Source organism: Anopheles marshallii, chromosome 2 (genome assembly GCF_943734725.1).
Source record: "Anopheles marshallii chromosome 2, idAnoMarsDA_429_01, whole genome shotgun sequence".
Lineage (NCBI taxonomy): Eukaryota > Metazoa > Arthropoda > Insecta > Diptera > Culicidae > Anopheles > Anopheles marshallii.
In genome coordinates, this window is record NC_071326.1 from 2,888,726 (window position 1) to 2,904,091 (window position 15,366).

At 45.6% G+C, this 15,366-nt stretch overlaps 1 protein-coding gene across 1 annotated transcript; it reads right to left on the bottom strand.

The window, feature by feature from the left end:
• Window positions 1–5,346: 5,346 nt before the first annotated feature.
• LOC128710190 (tyrosine-protein phosphatase 69D) lies at window positions 5,347–10,705 on the bottom strand. The gene is made up of 12 exons (XM_053805235.1): window positions 10,624–10,705; window positions 10,443–10,551; window positions 8,502–10,354; window positions 8,190–8,420; window positions 7,843–8,104; window positions 7,112–7,700; window positions 6,725–7,036; window positions 6,506–6,658; window positions 6,153–6,443; window positions 5,780–6,078; window positions 5,573–5,708; window positions 5,347–5,475 (listed from the first exon to the last, which is right to left on the bottom strand). The coding sequence occupies exons 1-12, from the start codon at window positions 10,703–10,705 to the stop codon at window positions 5,392–5,394; spliced, it is 4,401 nt and encodes a 1,466-aa protein (XP_053661210.1). The 3' UTR covers window positions 5,347–5,391.
• Window positions 10,706–15,366: the final 4,661 nt, after the last annotated feature.

Here is a 15,366-nt window from a genome sequence, read left to right on the forward strand (position 1 = left end):
CTCACACGCTCATACCCTTTCATCCTTTTTGGGAAGGATGCGTGGCAAAAGGAAGCCTAAAAGGAGGAACAGGCAGGAACAGGGGTAAAAAGGGGTTTGGTAGCGAAACCCCGGACAGACTCACACAGTTTCTCGAGCCAAGCAGGGAAAAAAGTGGAACGGTTTTGGAAAAAAGGTTTTAAATTTGATAGCTGGCTCGGTTTGCGTGGCCGCGGCGCCTGCTTCCCCCGGGGGCGCGTACCGCACGTCAGATGGGACTGACGGAAGCTTTGGCGTGTGAAGCGTGAAGTGTGCAGTTTGATGCGCGCGAATGCAACGCGAGAGCGGCTGCAGCTGCTGCGCGACTAGAGTTGCCGACGATGATTCGGCTTGATTCTAGTTTTTTTTTTTTCGTCGGTTTCATCTTCTTCTGGCTGGCGGGTTAAATTACCAGCAAGGATTCTTTTACGAGGCCGTGTGTATGAGTGTTTTTTTGTGGCTACCTGTGAGCGGCCTCGTCCACGTCTACGATGGAGATGATGGACGAGTCATCGGCTGGCGAGTGTTGTATCACTTACCCCGCGCACATCCAGCCAGGTTGTTTCATTAACATCACGACAGCCTGAAGTTCGTTCTATGTGCAAGAATACGGAATATTAAACTACCTTCATGCGAAGCAATGTTTTGGCTGACATCATAAAAAAAAAAACATTTAAACATTGATTCAAAACTCGTTTAGACGAGAGCAAACAAGGAATGTTAGGTCGTTTGGTGTTATTCTCATGACCAAACCAAGACCAAAACATGACCAAGGAATTTAATTTTTTAGAGATTTAACAGGTAGGACCTAACCTAAGCGTACATCTGGACGCTCAGTTTAGCGTCTGGTTGTCTCCACGAGGTTCAGGTAGCACAGAGAATTGGACCCTCCCCCTCCCCCCTCTCGCGCCCTCTCCTGTTTTGCCATGCGCCACCATCCACCCAAGGTGTTGGGACCAGGCTGAATACCCAAGCTTGGATATGCACGGTGAGGACGTGACGGAACAGAAGTTGAGTAGGAGAGCCTGTGGAACCTTCAAAAAGCTTCAGACAACCCTTTTGAGACATGGGCTTTGTCCAAAACTGAAGAAACCCTCTTAGCAACGTTCGAGAGAAAGATCTTCATGAGGATTTTTCGCCACGTATGTGTGGAAGGACAATGACGAACTCTATGAGTTGTACGCCGCACAGCGGATTAGACTCGCTAGGTTCCGGAGGGCTGGTAACGTCATGAGAATGACACCAGACGACCGGACCAGCTCGTAAAGTCCTTTTAGGTCGTCCACGTGCAGAGGAGAAGGAGTTTGCGATTTAAATGTCCCAAATGGCGATGAAGTTATGAAGTTGATGTGTCCGCCAGAAATACCGAATTTATGCGTTGACTAACAACGGCGCTTGCTCGTGAGCGGTTTAGAGGACTCCTGGAGCAGGCCAAGACCGATCAGGCCAAAGCGGTTGTAGCGCCTGATGCGTAATATCACATCTGAGAGCATTTGCCATAGTAGGTGATCTTCGACAAATGCTTATCCTTAATTAATCAGAAAATATTTTTCACCAGATATTTGGAGCCCACCTTCAGGGAAATTTTCTTAACTTTCTTAAACGCGGCTTTTTACGTAGGACAACTGCCGCATAAGTTCATGTTTGTGGGTTCATTTTGTGTAGGTACTTTTCCACTCTTTGACCAATTGACTTCAACCTTCTCTCTCAACTTCTCTCTTCCACCTCTACCACCAACAACATGGGAAATGTGTCGGAAGAAAATGGTCGTTTCCGAAGGCTGTTGACTGAACCGACGGGGATTTTAAGGATGGTGTAAGATGGGATACTGTTGAGCACTTCTCTCCTATCTCCCTTTCATTTGACCATATTGATAGAATCTTCTTAATATTCGCCTGATGATGAGCTATGAACCAAGGACCCTTGATAGTAGACAACAGACAAACAGCTGATTTTTTTCACCTTTTACGGCCTTGCATTAGAAATTAATACCCAACGTACCTTTCCGTTATACACACAAGATAGGTATTCCCATATGTGAAGCTTCTTGTTGACTCCTTTTTAAGGCATGTGAATTCTTTCAAAGCTTTTACTCATAATAGCCACCAGATATTATTATTTTTTGTGTTTATTCACGGTATCTCATTGCATAATCATTTTCTTTTATTATTATCATTTCGGTTCTTATGTTTCCTTCCTTTACTCCTTACCGCTCACCTCTTGTACATTCTCCACCATCCAAAATTACATCTCTTATCTTCGATTCTTTCCTTTAATGCTTTCTTTTTGTTATCTTGGGAAAAGCTGAAAAAATGGCAAACGCACATTTCTGGGTTGTTTCTTGATTTTTTTTTTCTTTACACAATTAATTGCAAATTCTTAGCACACATACACATAATCGATTCTCGTGCCATTCGGCTGCAGGGCAGGGCCAGCGCAGTTTGAAGGGCCAGGCGCGGCTACGGCAATAAAAGCCACAGTATTACTACTGCTTGGTGTAGTAGAGAGCATTAGATGTGAGGGGTTTCATTGCACCTGGGCCGATCACGTTCTGCATGCAACAATCAAGAATACGAAATGGAGAATTAGCGCCTGGTTGTTGCTTCACCTGCTGCTGCTGTACATATTTGCAATGGTGGACCAATGCACCGCAACGGGCTTGGTTTGTTTGATTTTTGTTTTGCTTCTGTTTGTGCTACTTTTTCCATATGTTCCACAATATGTTGCTTGCTCGTTTGCGGCAGATTCGATTGCTGTTGCAAGAATAATGTTTCGCTTTTGTGTCAGCTGTGTGGTGTGTTACGTCATCGGTTTACGAACTTTTATTAGCTGACGAATGGCGTTTGACAAATACGCTAAAGAAATATCATACTGGTATTTGTTGCTGCTGCTTCTGCTGTTGGATGCCTTAATCATTATTGACTATTACACACAAATAGAGGTATTTTTTGTAGTTCTAGAGTATCTGTGTCTCGTTTGCTTCGTTTTCATTTTTGATAATTATGCTGCGTTTTGCTTGCTTGCTTAGGATAATGGGTCTGCTTAATGAAAATCTGAACGGAAACAGAACTGAGGACGAGATATATTATCCTCGAATGGTTTTGGGATCGTCCGGATTGACCGCATAATAAAGATGGTTTATTTCGCTTCGGAAACAGATCATATTTTGCTTCTGTGTTTGCAAGCGACCTTGTTAATCGAATCAAATCTAGACATTATCAGCTAAAACAAAAATCCTTCCCGTACACAACCCATGTACATGGAGTTGCTGCTCGTTGGCCATTTGTCAATGCTTCAAAGTTGCCTCGCGCAAAAGCGATCCTACAAGCGGGTTCTACACTGTGGCCGGGCCATGTGTCATCCATCCCCTTTTCTGTTGCAAAAAACACTACGCGGTGAATGGAAGGCACAGCGTTAGCGAAAGAACGCCCATTGCCCATCTATCCTTTGCTGGGATGGTGGCAGATCGGAGCGTAAAAATGTTGTGCGCGGTTGACCTAGTCGGCTCCACAGAAGCCAAATACCTATTCTTTCTTTAGCCACTTCTATTACTTTAAGGAAACATAAAACAAAACGACGGACTCTGCCCATGCACACGGGGGAGTGGGTCACAGCGCGGTACAACAGTGTTTCCGCTTTTGCGGATTTTTTCTTATCGTGTAATATGTTGAGTGTGAAGGGTTCATTGTTCTAATCGTTGCCATGGCCAACATGTTTCGTGATGGTTCGGTCTGCTACGTCGTCGACGAGAGGTAAGATGACTTAGGGAAATGAGAAGCGTCGGAGCGTTAACTTAAATCGTACCATTAAACCAAACGTTCCTCGAAGGCCGATGATCGTTCTCAACCCGCCTGTTCGTTTCTCCTTTGTTTTCGACTCTAATCACATCTATCGTCTAGATTCGTATATTATGTTACGCCTATCGATATAATTAATGAGTAATTGTTGATTTTTGTATTAATGCATGCGTGTGTGATTGTATGCTGGTAGCTTTGAATGTACGCGTGTGTGCTTTGGACGAGGGCGATGGCATTTCGAGAATTTAATCCTCAATTCTACGGATTGTCGCAAGTAAACAAAAAAAAACATTAACATTGATTCTACCGAAGCATTTGGACCACAGGTGTGCAAACATTCCATTGCCAACAAAAAAAAAACGATCAGACAAAAACAGCACAGAGAACAATGAGCAAATGCTACGCGCACCATTGCAGATATGGCGTACCGTGTAATGGAATGCTTTCAGTGAGTGCAAGTTGCAGGCTACAGCTGCAACGCATCAGAGAAAGGTTATCATATCAGACTAGATTTAGCATTTGCATACCGCGGCGCTTTGTTGTTCGGCAAAAATGTGTTTCCTAACAATTTGTTGCCTTTTCGTCACCAGTGTGGGAACATTCTACAATTCTAGCTAGTGATCGTTATATCAATCCAGTACCAAATTTTCAACCCTACTATTGGCGGTGTGGCGATCGTTGTGTTTAGGCAAACAAGATTACAAACAGAACTAATAAAACACTATTGATGGCACGTATGCCCCCATACATCACCACACCCCGCACTATCACGGTTGGGCGGCAGAGGCAAAGGTGTATTGTTGTTGGTCTAATGCACCTAAACCCATCGCTTTGTTACCATGTTATTGTTTACGGGCCGGCCTGAGTTGAAATTGAGGTTTGATGCACTATCGCTATTCAGCGATCGCTTTTGCCAAACAAACTAACCGAAACCGAAAGTGCATAACTATCGACTTTAGTCTCCTGTCTCTATTTAGTTGTCTGCGCGCGCGCCCCTCCAGATTCATTTTGTTTTGTAGAACGGTCGGGTTGGTTCCTTGTATCGCGTGGTATCAGTGTATTCGGTATATATAAAAAGAGTTAATCCTAATTGTCATTCTTCACATAAAATGTTCCAAAAAAATGAAAGGAGCTACAAAGCTCCCCCATTATGTTAGGTTTGTTTTATCGTTTCTTTACTGCATTTAACTTCTAAGTTTCGGTGTTCATCGGTTCATACCTTTCTCTCTCATAATAGCCTGCACACTAGCCACCTACTTAACTCTTACTGGAACTTTCTTGTTTGTCAATCGTTTCAGATAATAAGCCTTCAATCTCGTTTGCTTCTGTCCTACTTTGCATACGCTATGCTGTTATTTCTGTTACTGTCTCTGTCTTGCTGACGTTTTGCCTTTGCTTTTGAAGGAAGCCACATTCGTTACTGATCTTCACTCAATACCATTGCTACACTCATGGCCGACTTACGATACGTATATATTGTATTTTGTTTTGTTTTCAGTGTTTTGTTTAATATATTGTTTGCTTTAATATTGTTCGAATATTAATTACTACCTCGAGCCGGTCTCTATGCCTTCTATCAACAATCGTTTACGATGCCTAGCGATATTTTATACAGATCAGCAAAATTTACAATAGCCCTATGCAAGAACTCATATTGTGCCTGGAAAGAAAACAAACAAACGGTACAAACAGTGAGTAAACCCATCACCACCATATTCGATAAACAAATGCCTATCGTAGCATATCACACTACTTACATATGTCTGTATCATTAAACTACGTTGTGCTCGAAGTTTTCGCACCACCGTGCAAATATCGACACGTTTCTCCGTCTTCAGCTGCATCACTAATATACACATGGCAACGAAAAGGGAACTTTTGTCCGTTCCGAGACTGTAAAAAAATGGAAGGACGTAAAATGATGAGAATCGTGTGATAATGCGAAGCGAAAGATCCTTTCTTACCTGCAGTGAACGGCAATTGTAAAGATGTCCTGCTGCTGAGAGCTATGCTTCTGCGCCTGGTTCACAATCTCGATCATACCACGAGTTACCTCTGGGACTTCGCCCTCTACCGTGGGCCACCCATTATACTGGAACTGTGTCACGTGGATCGTGTCGTTCGTTTTGCAGTTGGTGACGGTAAACTCGCGCTTCGTGTAGTAAGGACCACTCTCACTCTGGATGTACGACACCAGCAAATTCTCGTACTTCATCTCCTCGTCTGCCCAATATCTGGGACACTTGTTGGGACCGTCACCAATCTGTTGTGGAAAAAAAACACGGATTTATATCGTTTCAATTTGGCAGATTTAGCAGGGAATTGTCGATACTATACCTCTGAAAACATGACGATCGTTTTGATGCGCTGCTCGAATATCATGCGCCAAAAGTCGAAAATGGTTTCCTCCATCGGGTCCTGCGTAATCACGAAGTTGTTCTCATCATCGTAACCATCGATAAAGGACGCATTGATGTAGGTGCAATGATCCCTCCCGGGTATAGGGGCCAGTATGACACGGTTCTTATCGTACGGAATGCTCGTGTCGGAGCGATTTTTCGGTTTATTCTCCTCACTCGAACCCATTGTGGTGGTTTTCCGCGTGTCCTCTTGGAACGCTTTTAAACGCTGAAGAGTAAAGCACGTTGATCAGTGCGATGGCCTTGGCTTTGAGTGTATGTCAATCTTACCTGAAACTGGAGCTCAAGCCGTGATATTTCGACATTCTCTGAAGACGGTTGTTTCAACGCCTCAATTGTGCTTGCCAGCGACTTTTGATCGATCTCTGTATCACCAAAATAGGCCAGCTCGGCCAGGGCTCGATACAAGAATATGTATTGTTTCTAAAAAGATTTCAAATTGTTAGATATGTGCCAAAATACCACCGCCAAAAGATAATGGTCACTTACCAAAGATTGGACGAGGAAATTTCTTTGATATCGCATATCACAAATGGTGTTGAAAATAAACACCTGACCCTCCTCCTGTAGCTGCTGCATTAGCGTATCGAGAGCTACAAACGTGCCTGTTCGACCGACGCCCGCACTGCAGTGCACCAGTATAGGGCCACGCTGCAGCGAGTATTCGGCATTAATACGATTGATGAACTTAGTAATGCCTTGTGGATGCTCCGGGGCCATGAAATCCTTCCACGCCAGATAGTGGTATTGACTGATCTCGCGCGATGTTTCCTCCCCAGAACTGGCGGACCGTTTTGTGACCTGCATAGTAATGAAGGATTGTACATTAAGAAACATTCAGACCCAAACATTATTAGCAGTTCCAACTATAGTTACCTTTAGCGTGCGAATGATATAATCAGCATAGTATGTTAGAGACTGGAAGGTGATCAGTAGCTCACCGTACTGAATAGAATCGTTCGTACTTTCTGGCCAGTACTTTGCGCACTTGGTTTTGTTGTACTCTTCCAGATTCGTCAACATAACGATAATCTCCAGATGCTGTTCCCAGATCATGCGCCAAAAATCATTGATAGTTGCATCCATAGGACCCTGGGCACAGATGAACTTCTTCCGCTCCTTGTATCCGATCACAAAGTTCGCATTAATGTAGTCCGATCCGGCCAATCCGTTCAGTGGGGTTAGCTTCACGCGCGTCTGATCATACGCCTTGATGTCGGGATACCGGTTCTTCGGCATATTTTCCTTCATGTCGGAGTTCTTTGTCGTCCGGTCGGCAAACTTGTCCGGTAGCAGCTCGAATTCATGCTGGAACCCGTAGTCGGAGTCTTTGTGCTTTTCATTGTACGCTTTCGGGAGATCGTCTTTTGAGATCGGCGGAAGGACCGGCGGCTTGGCACTGTTGGAACCGAGCAAATGACGATGATGAGCATTAACACCACGGCCACCATTGCAGAGGGCGCGTCTGTAGAGAGGGGCGATAGGAAGGGAGCCAAAAATAGTCCCAGGGAAACAAAAGCCATCCGAGGAAACACAAACGAGATGGTGTTTCTCTTGCTTCTACCCCCCGGACCTTATTTACGGACTAATCTCGAAAAAGCACTTACCTCAAAGAGTCACCCAAACTAATCGCTTCTCCTTCCTGCGCAATATTGTTACTGACGTGCTTGTGTAAGAAACAAAGGACCATCAGCACAATCACGACAACGGCAATCAGTGCCAGCAAGACTTGTATAACAATGTTCAGTATGTAGGAAATATCGTTTCCATCCGTATCTTCTTCCAATGGTGCGCCGGCATTCATTTCTTGGAAGTATTCGCTAAATGTTGAAACGTAGTCACGTCCATCATCACCACTATCGGTTTTTACTGCAATCGGAGAAATAAACCAGGTAATAATAACATCCTTTCTTCGAAAAAATATGTCTCATCGTCTAGAGATAGTAACACTTACCGACAACCTCCAGAAAACCGGTGTAATTACTAGTCGGATCCAGAGCACCGTCAAACACCGTCTCCAAACGGGGCAGTGCCTCGAAATATTTTCCCGTATCTCGTTTCTCATGATTGGCATACGCTTTCCGTTCATCTTCTAATGGTACCGCTTCGTTGCCCGTTCTTCCTCCGCCAGGTGCTGATGTCACATCGTCATCAGCTGGAAGATCATCTTTAGCAGCAGGCAATTCTGTTTGGGAATAGTGGAACGAATATTTTATAATAAATAATAAATGCTTCAATTTCAAGAAATTTGAGCAAATGGGCCCACCTGTTGTAGCTGCTGGACGTTCTGGTTCCGGATGATGCACTGGGTGCCGCATTTGAAGACACTGTGCGCATAACCCGACCGCTGGACTATTCTTCCCATCGCCCAGAAATACCTCCGTCTGGCTGTTCATACCAGCAAACACCTCGGCCAGATACGTTCCCCCGTGAGTGTTATTGATCGAATGCACGTCGGCATAACTCGTAATGAGTGCGTTCTCAGGCGCAGGCAGCGAACCGTTGTGGTGTGTGTGAATCCGCGTTAGATATATCTTATAGCAACAGATCGGTCCATTCCGCTCAGAAAGTCGTGGCAAAAACAACTTAAAGATCCAGTCATCCTGGTCCGTGCGTAACTTGCCCCAACTGATGCGACCCAGATTGTCGGGCGTTGTAGCCGGCATGGTACAGGTGGCCGATGCAACCACACCGGGCCGTTTTGTGCGCGTGTGGGCTGTAACGTTCACTGTGTAGTTTGTGTTCGGCGGCACATTATCATACTCGGTGGACAGTGTGTGAATGTTTTTAATCTTCGGTCCCCAGCTTTCGTTCTTCATCATACCAAACTCCGAGCGATAGTTAGCGACCCCGCTCAGGATGGTCTGATAGGACATAATTTTGCCGTTTGGAATTTCCGGTTCGTCCCATCGCACGCGCACAAAGTTACGACGCGAAATGTTATGATGTGAGCAAGTTATTTTGAGGTTCCGTGGAGACGATGCTTGTCCATCGCTGGTCGTTCCGTTGACTGGTTCTGACCAATTGCCGCAAATCTTCGTCAGCTCACTGCAAGCCCGCACACGAAAGGTATATTCTGTCGCCGTAGCTAGATTGTCGAACATGTACGGTAAATTACGACTATTCTGCGGATGGAACGCTTCCTTTTTCATAATGGAAGCATTTACACCGGCAAGCGATACGACCAGCTCGTAGTATTGGATATAATCGGTGAGATTTGCTGGCGGTGGTGCCCACCCGATGGTGATCGTAGAGTGGGTGCTTCCTTTCACTTCCACCAGCGGCGTGAAGCTCGGGTCAGTGTCGAGTGTCCGAATGGTTTCACTGTATTCATGATGCTTGCTATCACCCTGCCCATTGGATGCACCCAAACTGATCTTGTAGTCCGTCCCGGGTTCGAATCCGTCCAGCACGTAGTAAGAATTGTTTCCTCCTATCTTTTCACGGTAATACGTAAACGTCTGATCACCCGTTTTCAGGTATCGCACGATGTAGTTCTTAATCGGATCATTCCCATCGTTGACCGTCCAGTTCAGATAGATCTTGTTGGCACCGACCGCTTTCGCGTAATCGATCGTTACCTGTGGCACGTCCAGGATCAATAGGGCCATCGATTTCTTAACCTCATAATTGGCTTGCATCTGTGGCGAAGGCATTACCACACACGAGTACGTTCCGTTGTGGGCTTTTGTGAGATCGCGCAGTGTTAGGGTTGCATTCATGTGCCGTTCGTCGATCTCACGCTGTGCTGAATTGTTGGCCAGCGCTTTCATACTGTTTTCACCCGACGCATCCTCCTTCACCCAGTAGACGGTGTGTGACAGCGGGAATGCCTCGATCACACAGTACAACTGTTGGATGCTGGTCGTCTTAGTTCTAATTTTGTCATTGCTAGTTTGGGTGATCTTTGGTAAAATTACGGTGCGTACGGAGTACGACACGTTGAGACCATTTTCCAGGTTGTAGCAGGTGTAGTTCCCTTCGTCCGATTTGGTAAAATTGTTTATCGTCAGCGTGTAGAACAGTTTCTGAGCATTTGCATCGTCTGCCTCGTCCTCGAGCACAAAGTACGGCCACTTTCGTACCGCCTCGCTGCTGTCCACGATAAGGAACGATATTCTGCAGACGAGATATATGTGTATTTGCACAACGTTAAAAAGCGCCTACGAGTGTACGCCCCTTTTTGGTCTTTGGCCCCTACACTTACCGAGAGTTTGAAATGTTTGCGCCATTCTTTTGCCACACAATGTTCTGGTTTTCCGATGTGGCACAGGACAGTGTTCCGTTGCTACCGGTAATGAAGTATTCCTCTCGCACTGAAAACGGACGTAAAAATGCATTAGTCATCACCAGACAGACACCGGGTCGATGGTTGGCGTTACTACTACCTTGGTTATTCTTCGCTGCGACCAGCTGACACACGACGTAGACACTTACGAGCCAACACAGGGAGGCTTGCTTTTTCCACATTGCTTGCCGTCTACGGGTAAGAGCGTGTGAAGACAGCTCTTCAATGGCACTATGATCGGCTTCGCTTTTCGCTGCAAATCCACCCTCCCTTGTGTGTCTTAACCTTTGCCTGCCAACACCCAAACTATGCCGCGAATTGCTCCGCGGATGGGCACGGACAACCTCAACCGACACGGATTTATCTCGCCCGCTTCGTTCGTTGATTGCTCTGCCCCTGGTACGCTTTCCGCTATTGCTTCTACTTCTTCTTCCGCTTGCTTGCTTGCTGCGCCCACGGAACACCTCTTTCTTCTTGTGCTAATAGTGGTGGTTCGGATGCGGCTTATCACACACTCGTTGCACTGTGCCGGTGCGCGTTACGCACTTTATTCTATCGCAACTACACTGCACGCAACCATCATCCACTTTCTATTGCTTTTGTTTCATGGTTTCGGCGTTTTTCGGCAGCGATTTTGCGGACCCAAACGGGAATGGGAAAACAAAAACCGTGTACAATGGCGACCAAAGTGAATGTGGACCGGGTTGGTACATAACGCACACGCTGACACCCGACGGCGCCGACTTGACGTTTGACAGTTTGCGGTGTGCAGTGTGGTGTCAAGCAACGAACGAATGTTGCATTTTATTTCTCAATATTAATTTTCATGAAAAGATTCCTTTCTTGTACAGTTAATGTTTACACACCAAAAACAGCTACGTTTCATGCATTGAATGTTCCATTGGATAAATGAACCGGAAACGCCATGTTCCAAACGCGTACAAAAGATGGGTACGGATGCTATGGACGTCCTTTCATTCTGTCCGCACGCAGTATGCATTACGCACAGTGCGTAAATATACGAATTCGGACATCGGAAATGCATTCAAGAAAACAAACGTTTTATTTTTCTTACGAAAATGTTAGTTATATTCTGGTTCTATAAGGAATTGTTCGGAAATTGTGATATCCAAGAATGATTTATCAACAAACTAAATGAAAATCAATCTGTCCGATAGTACGCAAGTACCTGGCCATAGTGAGATGCACTTCAAACTGAGCTACTTTTCTGAGCCACTCCGTGCCATCGAAACTGTCGATTGCAGCGACGCAAAGCAAATTCATAATTATCAGTTAAAATGCAAGTGATAATTAAGTTCTGAATGGAAATGACGAATATTTTATCTGCGGACAAGGTTAACTGTATTCATAGCCCATAGCTAATATAAGCCATAAAATATATAAGAAAAATATAGAAAGCTTTTTCATCTAATTGCTAAACCTATAGAGATGGTATTTATGCGATTCGACCTTTAAACTGTTTAGGTTTATCCATAACTTCCTCAGCACAAATCCAACCTTCCATACCGGATGGTAATCTTCATAAACCTGATGCTTATTCATGTCAAGTTTATTTTTCTACATCCAATAACAGGAATGTTTGTGAAGCAACACACAAAGCGTTGCAAAAATAGAATTCTTTTTTATCTACCGGAAGAACCATAAAACCGGATAACAAAGCTGTAGCTGATAACATCGAAAGGGATAAAGATCGATATAGAAATTGGTACACTGTTTCCAAGGTATCTTTGTACGTACCATGAGTTTTCGGTTATGGGAAGGACGCTCTAGCATTCTAGGGCTGCAAAAAGCAAAAGCCTGCCTGCAACTGGAGCGAGAAAAGCTGCGCGGTATCAATTTATCAGCCATTGAATGGCAGAAAGCTATCATTTCTAGTAATCGCAGATAATCGAATTTTGTTCCACGAAAGTAAGCTACTGAGCGTAGATAGCGTTACTGTTGCGTATTCGATAGCGTAAACTGGAAAGTAACAACATCTGTACATCAATTCACAGCCACGACAAAACATTCCAAGCATCGGAAGAAAAACAAACAACCTATCAACGCACGTTACCAGGCTATCAATCCATGTTCATCATATCCAAAACATTTCGGAACACTGGAGACAGAAGGTTTTATCACAGCAGTACCATACAGAGGAACGTTGCGATATGGGTGGAAACGCGATCGGGGCTCTCCATAATTGTATTACTAAATCAATCGGCACCAAACGCTTGTCAATTGTGTGTCGAGTGGATTACTTGCCACTTGACTGATTGATTCCCTTATCTAGGATGGCTCTAGTGGACACCGTTGGCAGAAGGCCAATTCACCTGCGAGCGGTGAAACAGAAGCCAACGCGGCAAAAACAAACTGAGCCCCAGTCGACGAGGGGATCGTGGAATGCGCCAGTAGCAGTTTTCCATATTTTTAGCTAATAATACATTCCACTCGTGGCACGCTCAGCTAATCAGGCTTTACGAGCCTCCCCGAAGCTGCTCATTGTACGGCAAATTGTCAATCTCCGTCCGTAAACGGTTCCACTCGCAGCTGACAATGTTATAGAAGTTAAGAATCATCAAATACTTGCTCCACTTTTACGTGGCGTTTGTGCTCATCTCACGACAGCAGTGGACTCCATCAACTGGCGTGGAATCAGTACTACTACCATTCGGCTAACAACTAAGCTACTACAACTACTTCAGCCGTCCATACTCCTCCTAAAGGTTGTGAAGGCATGATTTATTACATGTCCATCAGCAGATGAATATAGGATGCACAGTGTGTGCTCCCGCAGCCCTTGTCCCTTGCCTCTGTACTCTTTGCGCCGTTTGTGGATAGTAGCAGTTGATAAGTCTCTTTGAACAATACAATCTATCTTAACGATACGGTGCACGGAGCCACGAGCGCACACACAAACGGTGGAGCGGAGCTGCCGGGGAGGCAAAGGCCCGTCCCTATACCTGGCCGTCGGTTATGTCAGTGCGTCAGCTTGTCGTGTGACGATGGCGAAAGATACTGATAACGTTTTGTGCCCCGGCGCAGCAGCAGAAGTGCACGTTTTTCTGTACCTTCTGTGCGCCTCGAACGACCCGCACCCGTATCATTCGCGTGCAGATCGCGGCCAGAGAACAATAACACCGGAGGGGCCCTAGCACGGTACCGAATGGGTTCCAATGCGCGTGATCATTCTCTCTCTCTCCTTGCGTCCAGCGTCCACTTTTGCAGCGGATAAGATAGATGGACATAATCAATACGGGCCCAATATACACTTATCGTTCGGGGAAAAAGTGATCAAACTGCGCGCCTGCTGTTGTTGGCGTGTGAGAAGATGTCCATAAAAAAACCCGACCAGAGGGTTTGTCGTAAAAATGGGTAGCGAAATACAGATCTTGGTTGTCGTTTATAGCAGAACCCTTTAAATTTATCACATTACTCTATTATCTTTCCTATTGCACTGCTGACGGTAAAGGTTTATCGGCAGCAATGATGGGCAATAGACCCAGTCTCGTATTGGGCTACACAGAAGAGGTTCAACTGCAGCAGCAATGATAGTTTATTGCGCGAGAAACAAATCTGTAATCAATTTATTGCTCCGAAAACACCACTGCACGGTTATCGGAAGCTTCACCAGATGCCCGCCCGGATAGAGTAGCTCAATTTCTTTACGATCACCATCACCATACCTTTAGTACCCGGGGGAACTACAGACACGAGACGAGAGGCAGCTTAGTCGCATTGAGGGTGAGCTTTAAAATTGGTCGCGGTCGCGTTCCGATTCCTGCAATGGTTTGGACTTTGGAAGTACGTATTGACCGTACGCGGTACGAAATTCAACCCAAGGACGTCCATTTTGTGCGCTTACCTTGGATCATAGTATACACAGCTGATGACAGCTTTTGGGCAACGGTGGTCAGTGCGGTAGTAGATCTTCTTTCCGTCAGCTTTCGGTGCCTTATCGACCAATTCAACGCGACGTATCGAAACGATCAAAACAATAGGCCGCCCACCCCGACCATAATTGTGTCGATTGCGAGTTGCAAAAAAAAACGGCAACAACAACGCAACCGCCCACTGCAAGAAGAAGAGTAGCAAAACACTGAGGCCATTATTATTTTATTATTATTGAAGGCGCATAGTGCATGCGTGTGCGTGAACCGGTGCCGGTCGGTTGTATGTGCGGTAGGGATGTTGGTAATTTTAATATCTTGCCATTACGCGACGCGAAAACCTCGAATTTCTACTTTGAATCCGCGACGAATCCGCGCCACGGTACGAGTCCGCTCATCGCATATTCGATGCACGTTCAGCATTTTAGTGACACATTAAAGTAAGCAAAACTTAAACCTCAGAGCTGCGAGCGTGAACACGAACATACGCATCATGCTTTCGGGTGTTGCAGCAGCAGATCGGCAGATCGTATATAGTGCGCCGAGCGCGGTATTAGCCGGTACTTACCGGCTTCGGTGGACACGGTTTCTATTTGCATTCGATGGCGCTACTGACGGTGCGGCCAGCGCCAGCACGGGATTACACATGTACGTACGTATCAGCAGTAGCGCAGATATCGCGTAACCGTGCGCGCAAGACAGAGGGCACGCTAAAGCGCGGTTGGATTACGGATTTGTGGATCCACCTGTCGGTGTCTTCCTGTCCGCCTTTTTTGGGGTATGCCTTTTTTTTTTTTGACGTCTTACTGTGCAACTTGCGGCGTTATCGTGGACAAATATTAATTATGAATTCCGTGATAACCCTGAGCTACGCGCTGGCGGAACCGTGGTGCGGGTGCGAGGCAAGGTGTGGTCGTTGTTAGACAACAACACTATGCCTTCGCCGTGTCGGG